The following is a 19,178-nucleotide window of genomic DNA, read 5'->3' as shown; positions in this document are numbered from 1 at the left end:
TGTTGGATGAGTGGGTTCTGACCCCCAAGGTGGGCACAAGCCCTCGGTTCCTGGGTGCTTTGCCGAAGGCTGACCGGCATCCTCTATTCACCACAGCCAGGCTGTTGGAAACTGGTCACGGGACCAGCCCTCCCACCTCACCTCTGTGTGGTCCGCAGCCCCCGAACCGCCCTGTGGCAACCATTTACTTCAGATGACTGTTAGACCCGCCTGGGAAAGTTCTGCTGTTCTCTCCTGCTGGGGAGTGAACAGAACAGGCCATCTTCTCAGACAATCATCCTTTCTGATGGTCAGGAACGGTTTCCTCTCCTCCACCATTCTCCTTTCCTTTCCCCGTTCTCCGGACTCTTCTAAACGAGTGCTCTTCTAAACGAGTGCCGGCGGGGCTACCTCAGCGGATGAGCTTGCTCTGAGGAGGGGGCCCACAGCGCGGGCGGTTGGCCTGGGAGACACCATAGTGCAGCTGCTATAAGGCGTGCGTCTTCCTGGGCAGCCACTCGAGGGCTGTTGGGCACAAGGACCGGGTGACGGCATTCCAGGCCCGGAGACTGTCTCCCGCCAGGCTCTGGCAGAAAAGGCACGATCAGAGAAAACAATGACTTAGGGGCCGCACGCACAACAGGAGCCTTGAAGTGAATGGTACCCAACCCAGGAATGAGAGCCGGCAAATGCCGGCGACAACAAGAAGGCAATCACAGCGCAGCCCGTGCCCCTCTCTGCTATGACTGTCCGTCCAGCATTCAGACACCGCTCCCTCCGGAAGGTCCGATCTGTACGCTGCCAGATGTGTGTGGGGGGGGGGGGGGGGGGGGAGGAGAAAGCTGGTGTTGGGAGTCACAGGGCAGATCTTTCTATACAGAATTCTCCAGAATCACCTCATCCACCTGCTTGCTCTTGTGTGCTCTCTCCCTCTCTCTCTCTCCCCATCCTCTCTCTCTCTCCCAATCCTCTCTCTCTCTCCATCCTCTCTCTCTCTCTCTCTCTCTCTCTCTCTCTCTCTCATTCAAATGACACAGCCCTTTCACTTTGCACAGCCACTTCCCACAAAGCTTTGTGTAGGCAGGTTAGAAAAACGACATTGTCTACCAGACAAGCAGCTTTTGATGAACAACACTGAACTATGCCGCCGTAATTGCGCCACACACGAGGCAGCGTTTGAGGACCCGGGAGGAGCTTCCCTTTGTTTCCGGGAACCCTGACGGAGCGGCTAGAAACAAACAGAAGACCTCTGGCTCGCATCGTTTGAAACTTACAATCTAGCACTTGCTAGATTTTTCTATAATGAGCATGTGGGATGTTTACTGTCCATTATTTTTAATGACAGAAGTTGTAAGTGAAATCTGTTTGACAAAAGGGCACCTGCTATACATGCATTAAAAAAGCAAGGTCCTCTTTGACTATCGCTTCCTGTCCATCTCCCATCTCTACGGGTAATCTTCTTATGTGGCTCCTCCCATACCCTTTCTCTATAGGGATGAATGCATATAGATGAACCTTTGCACATACTTTATTTTGAGGATAATTTTGTTTGGCATAAATGGGGTTCTACCACAGGTAGAACTTTTTTAAACTTAAGAATACGCCCTGGAGGTCTTTGCCTGGTGGAATCGGTGCATAAAAACGTGATGTATTATTTATAATGGCTGCCCAGGATTCAGCAGTGTTACCGAGCCATGGTTCACGTCACTGGGTTCCTGCCGACGCAGGTTCAGGTGACTCCTCACGTCTCGTTATTACATGCGATGCTGTGATGAAATATGTGTATGTTGTTTACTTTGACGGTGATAGTGTCTTAGATGCACCCAGCACATTCCCCCTCCAGACATTTGCACAAGCTGCTCCCGCTTCCAGAAAACTAAAGGCGTGGATGTCATTATCCGGGTCCCCGTTTGGAAATCACTTCTCTAAAGAAACCCCCCTAATCCTCCCTCCAAGTGTCATCAGCAGGCCAGGTCCCTCGGTAACACTGCATTTCCTAGACTTTCCACTGTGCTACTTGCCATAATAACAAAATACATGTTTGTTAATATCTTCCTCTCCCACAAGACTACGAGCATGGGAGCTTCTTTGGGGTATGCACCCAGAGGTGGACCTGCAGGATCACATGGTCATTGTAGTTTCAATGTTTTTAAGGAACCATCATGCCGTTTCCACAGCCGCCGTGTCATTTTTACACCCTGCGCATCTTCTCTTAAATGCCATCACCATCGGGGTGCCTTCAGGATTTACAGATATTCTGAGCTATTGGCCTGAGGCCTTGGTTACTAGCCATCAATTACTGGGAGAATGGACTATGGCTCAATGGTTCAGCCATGGGAATCAATGCTAGAGCTTGGACCTAGTCTCAGCCTGACCTGGACAAGAATGCCAACTCCCACGCTTCAGAGCTGTGTGTCTTAGCCATTCTGAGCCTCAGCTCTGCTTCTGCGCAATGACAGCGATGATAAAGGGCTTTCCACCGCCATTTCTCACTTTACAGTTCCTGCTGCCATGCCCTGTCTTGCGAGTGACTCCTGTCCTGCTCTCACTATCCCTACATAGTGTTCATGTTGTCTGAGCCCCCGCCTACACTGCAGGTTCAGAAATGCACCTCCTGGAGCTGTGTACCTGCAGAAACGGGAGGATGTCTATGTTTTTCAATGTGGCTGCAGTAAGCGGCCTTTGGGATGTGCCCGGAACAAACAGGACAAACGTGATGGATCAGCTCAGCCGTGGAGGGCACGTTCCAGGGAAGTTCTGCAAGTGGCACCTTCTCCCAGGGTTTAGAAGAGAGCCTTGGACGAGGGACTGTGTCCACACCTAGGCAGGTGCCAGAGGGGAGAGATGCCAGTCTGTGGCTTCCTGCTCCTGTGTGACACGTTCAGCGAAGGGATCCAGCAAGGAAGACGGGACTCATGTCATGGAACTGCCTCGGAGGGAGGTGTGGGCGGTGAGGAGAGGTCAGCGGCCTCTCCTGGTCCAGCCGGGTACACGCAGCCGCCAGGCACTAACAAGGGCTTGAGGAAGAGAGCGCCCGCACACACCTTCTCTGTCTCGCAAACAGTGTTCAACAGCCCTAAGCACCTTGGGCTTAAACATTTTTGAGCCCCAAGACCTCAGCACAATGGCACATCCCTCATAGGCCCCCAGAAAATACTTGTTGAATTATAATATTCCCATTACACACACACACACACACACACACACACACACACACACACACACCATTTACTGACAGCTTGCTATGTGCCAGGTACTTTACGTACAGCGTCTAATGGTCACAACCACACTGCAAGGCAGGTGTTAAGAGCATCCTCACCTTTTGACAGGTGAGAACAAAGAGGCTCAGAGAGGATGACGGGCTCATCCAGGGCCACTCCGCCAGGAAGCAGGAGACTGAGGATTTTAGACCCACGCTGTGTGACACTCAAGTCCATGCTCTCTCCTCGTGTCCCCTCCACACCTCCCTTTAGCTTCTTTAGCTTCTTCCATGCATTCCCTCTGGTTCTTTCTTCCTGTCATGAAGGAAGCAAGGACAGCGGCCATTGTATTGAGGGCTCACTCCAACCTCCTCATAACTCACTGCATCTGCAAAGGCCCTATTTCCAAAAGGTCCCATTCAGAGGCTCCAGGGGGACACGAATTTTGGGGAGGACACTGTGCAGCCCGTTCTAGATTGTGAAGTGGCGAGACTGTGAGTGGAATCCAGCCAGGAGGCCGGTCCCACCGCGGGAATGAGGCCTGATGTTGCCATAAAAGGAGGGCCCATCGCCACAGCAATGACTGGTCTGCGTGGGTCTCTTCTCAAGGGGGAGGGGAGGTCAAGGGACCTTAAAGATCAAACCATCCCCCTTTCCTCTGTTTACAGAGGACGTGGTGGGACCAGGGCCTGTCAGCCGCGTCCTCTGTCATGAGGATCCCTTCCCGTGGGAAACTGCTCTGTTGCACGCGGCCTCTCAGCAGGTTCCGCGCAGGCGGGGCCTCCAGGGGCCGAGGAGCTCAGGGGCAGAGCTCGGAACTGTCTGGGTCGCCAGCGTGCATTAGGCACGCACCAGCCAGGTGCTGTGGGAGAGGCCTCGAGCTCCTGGGCTGTGGTCCTCACGCATCTGTGGCACAGGAAAGCCGTTGGGGCGGCTCGTTTTACAGGGAGGCACTCAGTGCTCAGAGCGGCTGCCGCCTGCCCAGGCCTCACGGCGGGAGCTGCACTGGGACCCGGGGCCAGGGGATGCCAAAGGCAGTTTTTAAGATGATGATGATGATGATGATGGTGATGATGATGATGATGATGACATTAATAAAGATATATAGGGGGACGGGTTATGAACATTTGATCAATTCAAGTGGCCCTAATTTGTCTTGATCTCAAAGAGGGCGTCTCCATGTCCCCAGTTTGGGATTAAGAACCAGCCCCGGGAGTGTGGACGACTCACTATTCTTACCCCTCCCCCTCCGCCCCTCTGTCTGTGGGCGACTCCGAAGGAGAGGCCCAGGGGCCCAGAAGGTCATCCCCGTCTCCCTGCCAACATCTCCCTCACCCCCGCCCCCCCACTGCACAAAAGAAGCCTTTTCCTTCTCTGGGATTAAGGGGCCTTTTCAGGTCCACCCATCCTTCACCCATCATCCACCCATCCTTCCCTTCATCAAGCATTTATCCTGTGCTTGCTCTGTGTCAAGCATTGTGCTCCTTGCTGGTGGTGACTGGAGTTAGCCCTGATGCACCTCCTGATGCACCTCCTCTACATTCCCAAGGCTTTGGCATTGCATTCAGCCCACTGACACCCTGACGCCCAGTCCTGTTGAGGTGGCAGACAATAAAAGCCCAATCTTCTTTTATTCAACTCAGATTTATACACCTTTGGAAAGTGGGAATTATTTTTTTAACATCAGTAAAGCAATTCAAGATCTTCAGTAATAGCGATTATATAAATATTCAACCATCACATTTCCATGTTTATAGAGCATCAAAGTGCACTGCACATTATAAAACTTCTAATTAATCCTTGTAATGCTCTAGTGTCACGAGTAAAGGGTGGATAATAACCCTGTTTTACTGACGGGACCACGGCCACGGTAATTCAGCGACTTGCCCGTGGTCGTGTGGCAGATCACCTGCATTTTACACCTTCATTAACAGCACAGCTCGTTAATTATAACAATCACATCAACCACTAGTATTTACCGAGAACCCCATAAACCAGCTCCATCCTGAGACCCGACCCTCGTTAGCACGTCGAATCTCCATCACATCCCCAGGAAGTAGGCTCTGTGCCTGAGGACACTATGGCTCAAAGAGGTGTATTTGCCAAAGACCCTGGCCAGTGAACGCGGGTCTGTATAGCTCCAAGTCCCACCCCCGGCCTTTGCTTTGCTGTACCTGCTGTGGCAGGCTGGGGAGTGAGGACCTGTGTGTGTGTCCTGACCCTCCGCTGCTTTGCTCTGTGACCTTAGGAAAACTCACAGCCTCTCTGGTGCCTGGGTTGCTCGTCTGTTCGTGGAGCAGGGAGGGTACGGACTTGGACACCAAACTGCCCCTCCACCTCTGCCCCTTGCTTACTGTGCAGCTGGGGAAATGCAACTAGCCTCCCTGCAACTCCACTTTGTATCCGTGACATGCAGTCAGTAACAGTGCTATCCCGCAAAATGGGTCGTGTAAAACACCTACAGCAGCACCTGGCGCTGGGAGGCTCTCGAGACATGAACGGGGCCATGTTCGTATTCCTATCATGGGATGGGGGGCGGGGGGGGGGTTGTACTGGGCAATCGCCCAACTCTGATGCTCTCTGGTGACTCTAACATTAATGACCTCCCCTGGCCTTCTGTCTAGCCAGCAAGGGAATGGTATAACTCCCCTGGGGTATAGTTTGGGGTCCTCTAGACAAACACTTGCAATGCACTAACAAAATCACCATCAAGACCCTTTTCGTTGCCAATGATAGAAAAACCCAACCCAACCCAATTCTCTTTAACCTACGCAAAAGAGAAATGGTCTCGGGTAGACAAGCGTCCAGAGGTCCATCTACCAGTAGCTTCAGCCCATGGTACCTGCCTGCCCTCCTCTCCACCCCCCGCCCTTGCCCCATCTGCGTGCTCCACTGGGACTGAGCCATCCTCAGTCGCAAGTTCACGACACCTCCAGGCCTTTGCACGGGCCCTTACTTCTGCCTGCAACACCATCCTCCTTCCTCATCTCTTAGACGCTCCTAGTCCTTCCAGACTCGGCGTGGTCAGAGACCTCACTTCCTTCGTCCCTGAGCCCCTCTGCCTGGCTTGGTTAGAAGTGTCCACAGCCCCCACGCCCACGCCCACCACAGCCTCTGGAACATGTCTGGTAACTTGCTTAATTGTCTGACTGCCCCATGAGACTGAGAGGGAGCGCTGGGAAGGGGTGGGTATCCGGGCGCTGGGCTGGCATCCTCACGGGGCTCAGGAAGCCTTTTTCGAATGAAAGCACATCCGACAGGCCCTGACAGCGGGGAGGAGTCGCTGACAAGTCCAAGGGCAGGAGAACCAGGAGCAAGGCACAGAGTGTGAGAGGGAAGTGAGAAGACCCCAACAATTGTCAAGAGACCCCAACATTGATGGAGTCAGGTAGATAGGTCTGCACAAGGCTAGGCAGATGGGGCATACCTGAATCCCAGCTCTAGATAGGATCTTAACCTATCCCAAGTACCAGGTCTCAGAAAGATCTAGAAGGTGTGCCCAGCAAGGACCCTTTGGGACAAGGATCCTCCCCACCTAAGGCACATCCAAGGTGGTTTGACAGAAACCTCGCAGTTCCTGCACAGAGTCCTGGGCTCTGCAAACATAAACGCTCGCTCCCTGCCTCTGCGTGTTGGGCTCCCTCCCTCTGCTGGCTCTCCCACGCTTGGCCCCAGGACAACATGAGCATGAGCATGTGACCCCGTCCGGGGCAGGCACCCCTGCTCTCTTGGAAGAAGGGCTCTCTGTTCGGGCTGGCTGTCACATTAACAATAATAAGCAGGTTTTGCTTATTATTTCCACCCCCCCCCCCCCCCGCCCCACACTGCCAGCCGGCCTTCTCCCATCTCTCCTCACCCCGGGAGCCATGTTTACCAGCTACGAGAAGGGAGGCGGGTGGCTTTTTCCAAACAAGGCTGAACCCCAATTAGTTTCTCAGCAACCTGATGCTCATTGGTGGCGACCGCGGTTTCTCATCTAGCGTCGTTATTGATTTGGTCAGAAGTAATTAAAGAGATAATTCTTACTCAATTACATTTCCCTGAATTTCCTGAGGTTGCTCGCTCTGCTCCCTGGCTGTATTTTCTTTTCCAAATTAATTTTGTCTTGACTCCGAAATGAGAATGGATATTTACGCTTGTTAATTTTCATAGGAAGAAAGTGGGGCTCTGTATTTTAATTCCAACTAGAACTCTCACATTCCTATAATTTCTTTTTTTTTTTAAATCATGTAAAATATACACAAGTTAAAAAGGAAAAAAATAGCCAGGGAAGTCTTCTACCAAAGAGGAGTCCCTCTTCCTTGCCCACTTCTTACTCCCAATGCCACCCCCAGGCAGCCACTTCCAACACTTCTCATTATTTCTCCCAGGGACCCACATGATTTTTTAAGTTTTACCTCAATTTCTCCGTTTATACAGTTAATATTTAGTGACCATCCGTTCTGAAAGACGAGAGGGCCTGGTTTCTTTGTATCCTTATACATCCCCACCCCAACTCCCATCCCCACCCAAATATAAGTTCCTCCACTGGCTAATTATGTAACTTTTCAAAATATGTTATGAGGGCAGTTGGCGTATCATGACGGACACATGTCGGTATACATTTATCCAAACCCACAGAATGTACATGGAGAGGGAGCCCGGCTGTAAACCATGGACTCGGTATGTCAGTGTGACAGTGTGTCAGTGTGACAGTGTTACAATGTGTCAGTGTTACAATGTGTCAGTGTGACAGTGTGACAGTGTTACAGTGTGACAGTGTGATGGTGTGACAGTGTTACAATGTGTCAGTGTGACAGTGTTACAATGTGTCAGTGTGACAGTGTTACAATGTGTCAGTGTGACAGTGTTACAATGTGTCAGTGTGACAGTGTTACAATGTGTCAGTGTGACAGTGTTACAATGTGTCAGTGTGACAGTGTTACAATGTGTCAGTGTGACAGTGTTACAATGTGTCAGTGTGACAGTGTTACAGTGTGACAGTGTTACAATGTGTCAGTGTGACAGTGTTACAATGTGTCAGTGTTACAATGTGTCAGTGTGACAGTGTTACAATGTGTCAGTGTGACGTTACAATGTGTCAGTGTGACAGTGTTACAATGTGTCAGTGTGACAGTGTTACAGTGTGTCAGTGTGACAGTGTTACAGTGTGCATCCATTGGAACAAATGGACCACTCGGGTGGGAGATGTTGATAATGGGGGAGGTTGGTCATGTGTGAAGATGGGGGCATATTGGAACTCTGTACTTTTTGCTCAATTTCGCTGTGAACTTAAAACTGCACTAAAAACAAAAAAGTCTTAAAAATAAACAATAAAAAACAACTATGTTACACTTGCGTTTCTTGTCCCGCTCGCCATAGAGAGTATCTTTGGCCCCTACTTTGCAGACTTCATCCATCTCTGTGTGTCTCTTCGACTACGTCTACATCGTCGGGGTTGAGAACACCCACATTCTGCTGCAGACCCGCAATTCAGCTTTCCAGGCTTTGTCTATGAGTTGCGTCTAAAAGTTAAAAATCACCGAATGCTACAGCTTCGTTTCCGCCCCGTCATCCACTCGCTCAACAAATAACTGCCAAGAAACCGCTCCGGAGGTGTTGGGATTGTGCCAGAGACCAGAGCTACAGCGTGACAAGGTCACACTCCCCGAGCGCATCGCACGGCTGGGGTTTGGTGAGAAGAGAGAAAACACAATTTACAACGTGCACGTAATAGCTGCTTAAATCAGTGGTTTTGAACTTTATGTTAAAAATAGACTATGAGAGAAAAATACAACGATGAGACATCATAAAGAGGGAAGCAGAATACAGCAACAGAAACACGTTTAATGGGCGCTGCTTGGTTTTCTTTTAACCTTGGGAATACAGAGCCTTGTGCTCACAGCCCCGCCCTGTGCCCGCTCCGGAGACCCTCAGGCAGCAGCCAGGCCACCAGAGGGTGACCCTCAGGCAGCAGCCAGGCCACCAGAGGGTGACTCTCAGGCAGAAGCCAGGCCACCAGAGGGTGACCCTCAGGCAGAAGCCAGGCCACCAGAGGGGGCCACACACAGGGAACACGTCCTTCCTCCAGGGACAGAGAAATGGTGACACATCACAGTGACAGTTCCACGCTCACAGGGATGGTTCTCCTCCCTCTCCTTCCTCTCTCTGTAAAAATGAATAAAAGCCTATCTTTTTTAAAAAACTGCATACCCTTTTGTGTGTTTTTAAACCACATGAAAATGCTACCTGTTCAAAAACAAATGAAATGACATGAAACTGAAGACTTCATCTCTGGTCCTTAGCTCGGGCCCTCGTCTTTAAGCTTATTTCACTGAAGTGGCTTCTGACGGCTTTTCAGCAGCATGACCAGCCTTAGGACACTGCTTCCTGTGTCCAAGGCCATCGCCACCCCTGCCCGCGTCCTCTCCGCTCCAGGCCCTCCCGCCCCCTCTGTTGGAAACACTTCTCCCTCCACGTCTGTTCCGCTCAGGCGAGCCACGGTGGGTTTGATGCCGGCACATGCAGCCGAGTGACGTTTCCTACGTCTCCTCCTGGCGGGGAGCTCCTGGCGGGCAGGAATGGTGCCTTTTCCCTGTCATAGTGCAGCCAGTTTCTAACTCACGGTAGGTAATTAAGAAAGAGTCGAGCCCTGGCCGGTTTGACTCAGTGGATAGAGCGTCAGCCTGCGGACTGAGGGGTCCTGGGTTCGATTCCAGTCAAGGGCACATGCCAGGTTGCGGCTCGATTTCCAATAGGGGGCGTGCAGGAGGCAGCCGATCAATGATTCTCTCTCTCATCATGGATGTTTCTATCTCTCTCTCCCTTCCTCTCTGAAATCAATCTATATATATAAAGCCCAGGGGCGGAACGACCAGAACAACTGGTTGACCAGTTGCTATGATGCACACTGACCACCAGGGGGCAGATGCTCAATGCAGGAGTTGCCCCCCCCCCCGATGGTCAGTGCACTCCCACAGTGGGAACACCGCTCCACTGACCAGGATGAGTGGTGCTCCCACAGTGGGAGCAGCCACACAGAGGGCCATCCACAGCCGCTCAGAGGGTGGATCCACAGCCGCTCAGGGCAGGTCCATAGTCGCTCGGCTGACCAGGATGAGTGTTGTTCCCATAGCAGGCCTATCCCCGCAGGCCATGCCCCCATCAGTGCACGAATCTGTGCACCAGGCCTCTAGTAAAAATATATTTTTTTAAAAAGAAAGAGTCGAGCTGCTCTTACCCATCCCAGGCTCATGGCATGGTCCATGTCGCTGGACACCAAATGGCATCCCGCAGACAGCATCATGGAATTAGTATCACAGCAGCCTCGGGGTCACATGGAGGCTCATTCCAAGGGGAACTCAAGCCCCCAGCAGACCTTCTGCTTCTCGGCTCTTCCCCCTGCACCACCGGCTCTGCTCCTGCTCCTCAGGTGGTGATGGAGTGGACAGTTATTAACCCGTGGGAGGCTGCGTTTCTCCGGGCCTTCAGCGGGTTTGCGTGAATTCTGCAAAGAAGTCGACTTTACTAGTATCTTCTTCCCGGGAGAGGGATGCTGAAGCCACCTGGGCTCTAACTCCTGACCCGACACCACAGAAGGAGACTGGCTTTCTTGGGTCCCGACTTGTTTCGTTTGTCTAGGATGAATCGCCAAGGAGCTTGTCTCCCTTTCAAGAAAGGGAGTAACTTGTGTGAAAGGTAATACAGGGAGCCCTACAGTGAACTGGACTGGCTGACCTCAGGCAAGTTATCTAACTAATAAGGGTCTCTGGTTCCTGAATCAGAAAACATTTTTTAAAATGGGAAGAAGAATAATTACAACACTGACCGTTTGGGGTGGTCATGAGGATTCGATGAGAAAAGGCAGGTAAAGTGCCCAGCCCGGGGGTATGTCAGGAACTGCTTTCCTTCCTGGGGCCATGGCAGACGTTGCGAATCAACCAAAGAGCCTTTTCCGAGGAGGCTGGACTGCAGGCGGCTCCAGACAGCCAACACTGCTGATGGGTGGATTGAAGCAGGCACTGGAGTTGGAGTCCATTTGCCATCTCTAGCCTAGGGCATTTCTAGACGCACGGGAGGTGCTGAGGAGTCAGGCACTGTTGTGGTTACTAAACAGAAGCACTGCTGGAAGGCGGTGGCCACAGCCGGGGCCGGCGTCCTGCAACTCCTCCAGGACTTGGAGCAGCTGCCCTTGTGGATTTCCATTGCCTACTGGTGCCCAACAGCTGGACTGCCCGCCTCGCATATCAGTCTTTCAAAAGAGCTTATGAGGTTAATGCATTTGATTCAAGTTTCTCTATGTCTCTTTTTCTCTTGTTTTAAACTGGGTGGGTAGCACATTGGCTGTTGGTCAATCCCAGAGCTAATGGGGGCTCCTTGAGGCTGGTAGCTAATTTTCATTTCCATGAGAGGTGGGAAAGCCGGACTTGATTGAAAGCTATGGCATCTAGCGCCACCTACTGTTATATTGCTGCATCACTACCATTGCTATCTATCTTGGGATTCTTTTTTTTTTTTTTATAAATGGTCTCTTTTTTTTCTATTTCTGCTTTTTATTTATTTTTTTAAATATATTTTTATTGATTTCAGAGAGGAAGGGAGGGGGAGAGAGAGAGAGAAACATCCATGATGAGAATCACTGATGGGCTGCCTCCTGCACGCCCCCTAGTGGGGATGGAGCCCGTAACGCGGGCATGTGCCCTTGATCGGAATCGAACCCGGGACCCTTCAGTCCCTAGGCTGACGCTGTATCCACTGAGCCAACCAGCTAGGGCTATCTTGGGATTCTTGATAGCCTTAATCTGCCCTTAGTTTATTTGGAAATATTTTTGTAATTTCTCTCATGCTACGTTTTTCATTTGTAATTTGTGATTCCATTTTGTAAAAACCCCAGAGACTCCTGATATAGGGACAAGGACAGGGACACACTGCCTTGGCATGTTAGGTTCACAAAACCTGTGCACCAAGCATGCCTCTTAGTTCCCTCACAGACGTTAGGTGAGACTGGGCAGGTGCCAGGTGGGAGCCCTGAGGTACAGAGAACACGTCTGACCTGATGTCACACGGGGGCCTGGACTCCGAATCCACATCCTATTCTCCCCCTGCGCCTGCCCCTCCACCCCTGGCTCACACCTTGTCAGGCCCCTCAAAGCACCATTCCCATTCCCCAAACCCCAGTGTGTGATGTAGATTTCACCGCAAGTTTCTGGGAAGAGATAGAGGGGAGGGTCACACTGCCTCCCATGGAAGAAAAACCAATAAAACAGTCCTTTAAACTTTTTTACACACACACACACACACACACACACACACACACACACAACCCCCATCAGCTCCTCCCTCCCCAGCCCCAAGGCTCCCTGCACACCCTGCATAACACACAAGTCGCCTTTACTAACTGGGACCATTCATCCTCTCTCTGTGCTTCTCCAGTGCCCGTCCTTCACACTCATCTTCCTCTCCTCAAACCAATCACCACCTTAGAAAACGGAGGATTTAAGAAAAAACACACAATAGAATAGTGCCTTTCCCTCTGACATGAAGGACTGGTGGGAAAGACTGTATTTTCTGGGAGGCTAAATAGTTGAGGACCCAAGTTCTAAATACAAGATGTATTAGTCAGAGTCTTTCAGAGAAACAGAACCAATGGGATGCATATAGACTTAGACATAAAGAGATGTATTATAAAGAATTGGTTCATGTGATTCCGAAGGCTCACAAGTCCCAAGATCTGCTATTGTCCAACTGGAGAGCGGGAGGGCGGGTGGTGTAAGTTCCGGTCTGAAGGCTGTGGGCTCAAGACCCAGGAAGAGTCAATGTTTCAGTCAAGTCTGAAGGCAGGGGGAAAACTGATGCCCTGGCGCAAAGGCCGTCAGGCAAGAGAGCTTCCCTCTTATTGGGAGCAGCCTTCTGCTCTATTCAGCCCTTCGACTGATGGGATGAGGCCCACCCACATCGGCGAGGACAATCTGCTCTACTCAGTCTATCAATTTAAAGGTTAAACTCCTCCAAAAACACGCTCAGAGAAATACCCATTCGACAAAACACATGACTGCTCTGTGTCCCAGTCAAGTTGAAACTCAAAATTAACCATCACAACAGGATTCTAGTCTTGGCTCTGACACCTGACCAGCTATGGGACCTAGGATAACATCCTCTGTGCTTCTTCCATTTCTCCTTCTGTAAAACGGGTCTATTAACCACTGTCTGAAAGAAGCAAGTGAGGCCGGTGGCACAAAATGCTTAGCACAGTGCTGATGTGTAGCAATTCCACAACAACTTGTCAAGTTAGGAGACTTGGGCATCCCCTCGTTCCACAGCCCACCCCGCTCACAAAGGAGCCGGCACACACCACATTTTCTGAAACTTTTCAGGTTGCACAGCTAGGAAGCTGGGTGTGAATGTGAAAGATCATGATTTCTAAAGTAGAAATGAATTGCCGATAATTATAAATACTGCATAGATTGAAGAGGTCATGGAGGCCACCAGACTGACATCTGTCTCTAGTCCACGGCCCTCATTTATAGATGGGAAACTGGATCTCCTGGGTTCACAACAGTAAATGAATGGGAGTGACCATATTCCAGTGAAACTCCACTTTACAAAGACCAGCAACAGGCCACAGTTTGCTGGCCCCTGGGTTAGATAAGGGTAGGGGAGGGTGTCGAGGAACACAAGCTAATGAGCTCCACCTCTTACTACCTGTGTGACCTTGAATAAGTGGCTTAACCTCTCAGATCCCGGATTTCCTTTTCAATAAAATAGGAATGAGGATAGCTCATCAAGGTTGGCATGAGGATTAAGTAAAACAATGGAAACAAAGCTCCCTCCCCCAGTCTCCCACCCCGTCCAAGGCGAGCCGCTCTCAGCTGCTCTCATGGTGAGGCATTCTCTGCCAGAGTGGACGTTGCTGGTGACAGATATGGGAAGTGTTTTGTAAGAGTTAAAGGTCCCTTTGATGGTGGGGTATACCACACTGATACTCGGATAGATGATAGGATCTCGTGTTCAATCCCAGTCAACCCCAGGTCAGGGCAATTAACAGGAGGCAACTAATTAATGTTTCTCTCTATCTCGCACCCCCACCCCCACCCTTCCCTTCCTCTCTCTCTCTCAAATCAACAAAACCATATCCTCAGGTGAGGATTAAAATTTTAAAAAAATAATTCAATAGCATACTTCATCATATTTCATCTTGGAGGGTCTGCGTGTGAATAGGTAGGTACCTGCCTTACATCTTTATGACAAAGGACCTTCACTCTCCCTGAAGGGAAGTGCCCATCACTACCATGACACCAACAAAAGCTTAAGGATCTATCGGTGTGCAAGCCATGGGCTCGCATGTCGTTCTCGCCATGGAGTGTACCCACTCTCTACCTCGTTCTTAACTGCCTCTCCATAATGCTCTGAAATGTGTTCATCCTACTGCCTGCTCCTCCCTTCCCCCTCACCACTCGACAGAACCTCCCAGCTGTTCCCCTGATGTCTGTATCAGCCCAAGTACATTTAGCAGGAATTCATTTCCATCTCAATCTGATTCTAGGAAGTAGATCGTATTATAAGAAATAACAAAGGGTTGGGAACATTTTTTCATAAAAGAAAAGAGAACCACAGATATTTAAAAGATTGGCTTTCCGGCCATGACCTTCGGCAAATCATCTTGATTTTCTGTCATATAAAAATGTTTGTGACTAAAATTCAGTGGGCATGCTTTGGAGGTAATATATGTAAATTAACAACTGGCAACAGCTCTCCCTTATTTCGCCCCCACTATGCAAGATGCGGCGGGGGCAGAATGAGCTAGAATCACGAACACGTGCTTTTATGTCACTGGAATTTGAGTTCAAATCCAGACTCAGCCTCTGACTAATAGCATGGTGTTTTCAGTGTTTGAAGCCTCATGTTGCTCCTCTATGAAATGGGAAGAATAATACGGCAAGGTCTAAATGGATTCGTGCACTTGGGCTCCTGTATGGCACATGGATGAACAATAAAGTTACTGGTAGGACAGCCTTAGCACCATTTCACAGGTGGGGAAACAGACTCAGGGAGGTATGTACGTAACTTTCCTGCGATGATTCAACACCTAAGTGGCAGAGCCGGGATGCCAACCTGAGTCTTTCAGACAACAAAGCAAGCTCTTACCCTGTTTTCCCATCACCTCCTACTTCTCAGCCGTCATGTTCCACCAAGTTGCTTCCAGATGCTGCTATTTAAACAGTTCCAGCACATGAGTTTTTTTTTGTTATTGTTGTTAATCCTCACCCGAGGTTACTTTTTACAATGATTTTTAGAGAGAATGGGAGAGAGGAAGAGAGAGAGAAACATCGATGTGAAAGAGACACACCAATTGGTTGCCTCCTGCACATGCCCTAAGTCTGGGGATCAAACATGCAACCCAGGTACATGCCCTTGACTGGGAGTTGAACCCATGTCCCTGGGTGCTTGGCCTGACACTTTAACCACTGAGCCACATTAGGGCCCAGCACATGAATATTAAATGTGAATACACCTGCCCCCCAAAATCATCCGCACCTAAGTCTTCACTATGAGTCTGTCTGCACTCTCTCCTCCCTCCCCCCGCCACTCCCCATACACACACACACACACACACACACACACACACACACACATCAGTGTTTACCCTGACTCCTGACTGAACACCTGGTATTTCTCACAGTCCTGCTCCCAAGACCCATTGACAGATGGGTCAGAGAAAAGCCATCTGCTGTAGAAAAAAGGTAGATGGGCCAGAGATTCAACTCTGTTTTCCCAGAAATAAAAAATGGAGGCCTCCCCCACACTTTGCAAAGCCTTGGAAAAAGGGAAAGCTCTCAGGGCCAATGGCACTCCCAGGGGAAGCAAGGCCAGAACATTGAAGTCACTGCATTAGGGTGGCTCCTATGAAAGCCGGCTGGCAGGGAGCAGTCACAGAGAGCAAGATCGAGGACATCAAAGAGATGGTGATGGGGTTGTACTCGGCTTTTATTTTCTCCTAAGTTTTTATCTTTTCCTGATTTTTCTACCATGTTCATTAGCTAGTTTCATAACCAAAATACAATCTTAAATGTAGAGTTGAACCTGGGTCGGGAGACACATTCATCAGTGTCAGGGAGGAAATATTTAGCACCAGGTTGTTTATCAGCGATAAGGACCGAAGGGTGTGAGGCCTAGAACACGAAAGTTCTGGTGCCAGAGGAGGTGGTCCACACAGATCTGCAGTACCCAACACTTCTCGGGAAAGAAGCAGGCAGGAATAGGAGGGTCCTGGATTCCCTAGACACGTGGGTTTCGTTAATGATTTTGAGGGGACGGAGTGGGGAGGAAGAATTCTGGATATGCATCTAAGCCATGGAAAAGTCTGGGGGTCTCGGGCTTAGGATGAAAAGATAAGGAATACACAAAGTTACCATCTGCAAAGGGAGAACCAGCTAGATCGTCCCAAAGTAGCTGGTCAGCACCTGAAGCCAAGTATTTGCATAAACTATCACCATAATCATTTGTTTCTGACCTTCATTTCCATTTCCTGCTCCCCACCGGGGGGCTGGTCCCTGTAACCTCATTTCCCAGCCCCCTTTCCAGCTGGCTTCCCGGGAGGGGGTGGAACCGTCCTTCTTTGCTAATCTCGAGCTTGCCTTGCCATCACTAACTTGGCTTTTCAGCTCTGGCACTCCTGCTCCCCTAAGTTAAATGCCCTGTATTGAACTACCCGCATGAGCTCTGATTTCCTGCCTAGACCCTGCAGTGTGCTTAATACAGTGCATTAAAATAAACTATTAACTTTCATCATTTCAGACATTTAGATTACTCAACTTAAAATAGCATTGAAAAATCACATTTTGCTTATATTGGTAGAATTAGTCAGAATTGCTTTATAAACATGAAAAACACTATTATTTTACTACAGAAGTCATATATGTAAATTAGTTTAAAATTAGGGAAAAAAGATAACCCCAAGTTAAAAATTATTATTTATGTATAATTCAAATGCCCTGAGATAATATTGCTATTGACAGTTTGTTATATTTCCTTCCAGCTTGTTTTATAATTAAGCATAAACTTTGCCATCTATCGATGTTTTAAAATGTAATTTATGTCAGGTTATACAAAGTTTTAGAAATTTCTATTGATTTTTATAAATATAAGTCTTAAAACTCTCTATGATCTAAGTACTTTATATTTTGTAACATGGACGTCGATAGCCACAATAAATACTAGCACCAAATTCGAATGCATCACATACCGCTGTCTGGAGGGACTGTGATTTACACCCCTCCCCCGCTACTGCTCACATGGAGATGTTGTGCACTATTGTTCACAATGCCATTATAGATATGCTCACAGATGCCTTTTCATCCCTATGCATCATTTCCTTGGCTAGAACTGGAGCTGCTGGGTCAAAGGAAATGTCTTTCTAAGGCTTGTCACCCATATGGTGGTACTGCCATCAGAAGGGATTCGTGGAGGCTCTGTAAATTCTGACTTGTGTCCATATCGAATGGTGTTTGTAAATGCCCTGACAAGCAGACTGCCCTCACTCAAAGCCAATTATTACTGCCAGCTTATTACCACTGCAATTAAACGATGGTCATAATGAAGATGGTTTCCTGAGAATCCAGCAAAATGCAGACATAATTGCGGGGCGTTGGGGAGGCTCCTGTCCTGCTAAAGTGTTGTGTCAAGTTGAGGGCACAATTCAGCTTTGCTGCTCTAGATTGTTCGGCACCCATTAGGTCAATACAAATTCACTCCGTTCCAATAATGTGAATTTCTGGTGCACAGGCAACTAAAATGAAGTGGGAATTGTGTGTGTGTGTATGTGGGGGGGGGGGGGGGGGTGTGCCTGAAATGTGGACAGCGTTGTTGTTTCTTCCTGAGGAGGGTGAAAGGAGCCGTTTATGAGAGTGATGGGCACATGGCTATGACATCAAGCAGGGTTTTGATCACATATTTTCAAGTTACCTGGTGAGGAAATGTGAGCGTGTGTGTGTTTTTGCTCACAAGTATGTTTCATTCACAATATCTTTTAAGAAAGTCACTCTGGTCCTGAAGAAAAGAGTGAGTGGGGTGCTTAAAAGGATGAGGAAGAGAGGCAATCTGATTTACCTGCTCGAGCTCAACATGGCCAATCCCCCTGCCTTCACTACAAAATGCACCAGGACAGGGGGCACCTGATTTTGATGTCTCCAGAGGGGAAGTGAGAGGGGGTAAGAGGACTAGACTGCCTTGGCACGCTGGGGAGCATATTTTAAAGAGCAGTTTTATGGTTGCAGGAAACAGAAAAGCCAATTGAAACTGGTTTAAGTAATAAAGGAAACGTTACAAGAAGTCCCGGTCCTAGTGAAGCTTGACCAATTCAACAAGGCACCCTGAGATCACTTTTTCTTTGAAGATAGTAGTAATAATAGAAGCCTCATTTTCAAATGCTTGCTATGAGTCAGGAATTTGGCAATTAATTTCATTGTCACAACACGGTAGGAATTAGTCCCCCATTCTGCTGATGAAACTGAGGACTGAGAGGTTGAATAATTTGTCCAAGGTCACACAGCCAGTCACCGGACAGAACCAGGATCAGAGCTCAGGTCTGCCTGTCTCCAAAGCCCTGGCTATTTCCACTGTCCCACATGGCCCCTCGCTGGTGTAGAAAGGACGCTGGGCTGCCCAGCCCGCTCCAGCCTGATCAGAGACCTCAGATGAACACGCGAGCCCCCTGCAGCCTGGTTCCACTGGTAACGGTTGTACTAACATGCTTTTCTTTCACTTCTTGGCTTCCCATCAGGTCCCGGAGAAGCCAGTGAAGAGCATCAAGTATATGGAGAAGGAAATAATAAACCTCAAAAAAGACCTGATGCGAAGCCGGTGGGTGAGCCCCGCATGGAATAACCCACACACAGCCTGACGGGGATGATCAGGCTACGGGGTGGCGCCCACGAGTCGTTGCCAAGTCCCAGTGCCCCGCCCCAACCCTGACTTACAGGAGGGTAACCCTGAAGGATGCATTTCCTGGTTGGACTTTTCAAA

The 19,178-nt window shown here is 49.4% G+C and overlaps 1 protein-coding gene across 1 annotated transcript in view; it reads left to right on the top strand.

The window, feature by feature from the left end:
* The window catches only part of CCDC60 (coiled-coil domain containing 60), a gene marked incomplete at both ends in the record, with an annotated part of 97,140 nt that overhangs the window by 26,827 nt on the left and 51,135 nt on the right, over positions 1-19,178 (top strand). Inside the window, one exon of the mRNA XM_079763296.1 lies at positions 18,937-19,016. Coding sequence (XP_079619422.1) covers positions 18,937-19,016 — 80 coding nt within the window. The remainder of the gene's footprint in view (positions 1-18,936; positions 19,017-19,178) is intronic.

This window comes from Cnephaeus nilssonii, assembly GCF_951640355.1.
Source record: "Cnephaeus nilssonii genome assembly, chromosome: 22".
Classification (NCBI taxonomy): domain Eukaryota; kingdom Metazoa; phylum Chordata; class Mammalia; order Chiroptera; family Vespertilionidae; genus Cnephaeus; species Cnephaeus nilssonii.
The sequence above is the reverse complement of the archived record's forward strand: the minus strand, read 5'-3'. Positions and strand labels throughout refer to the sequence as shown.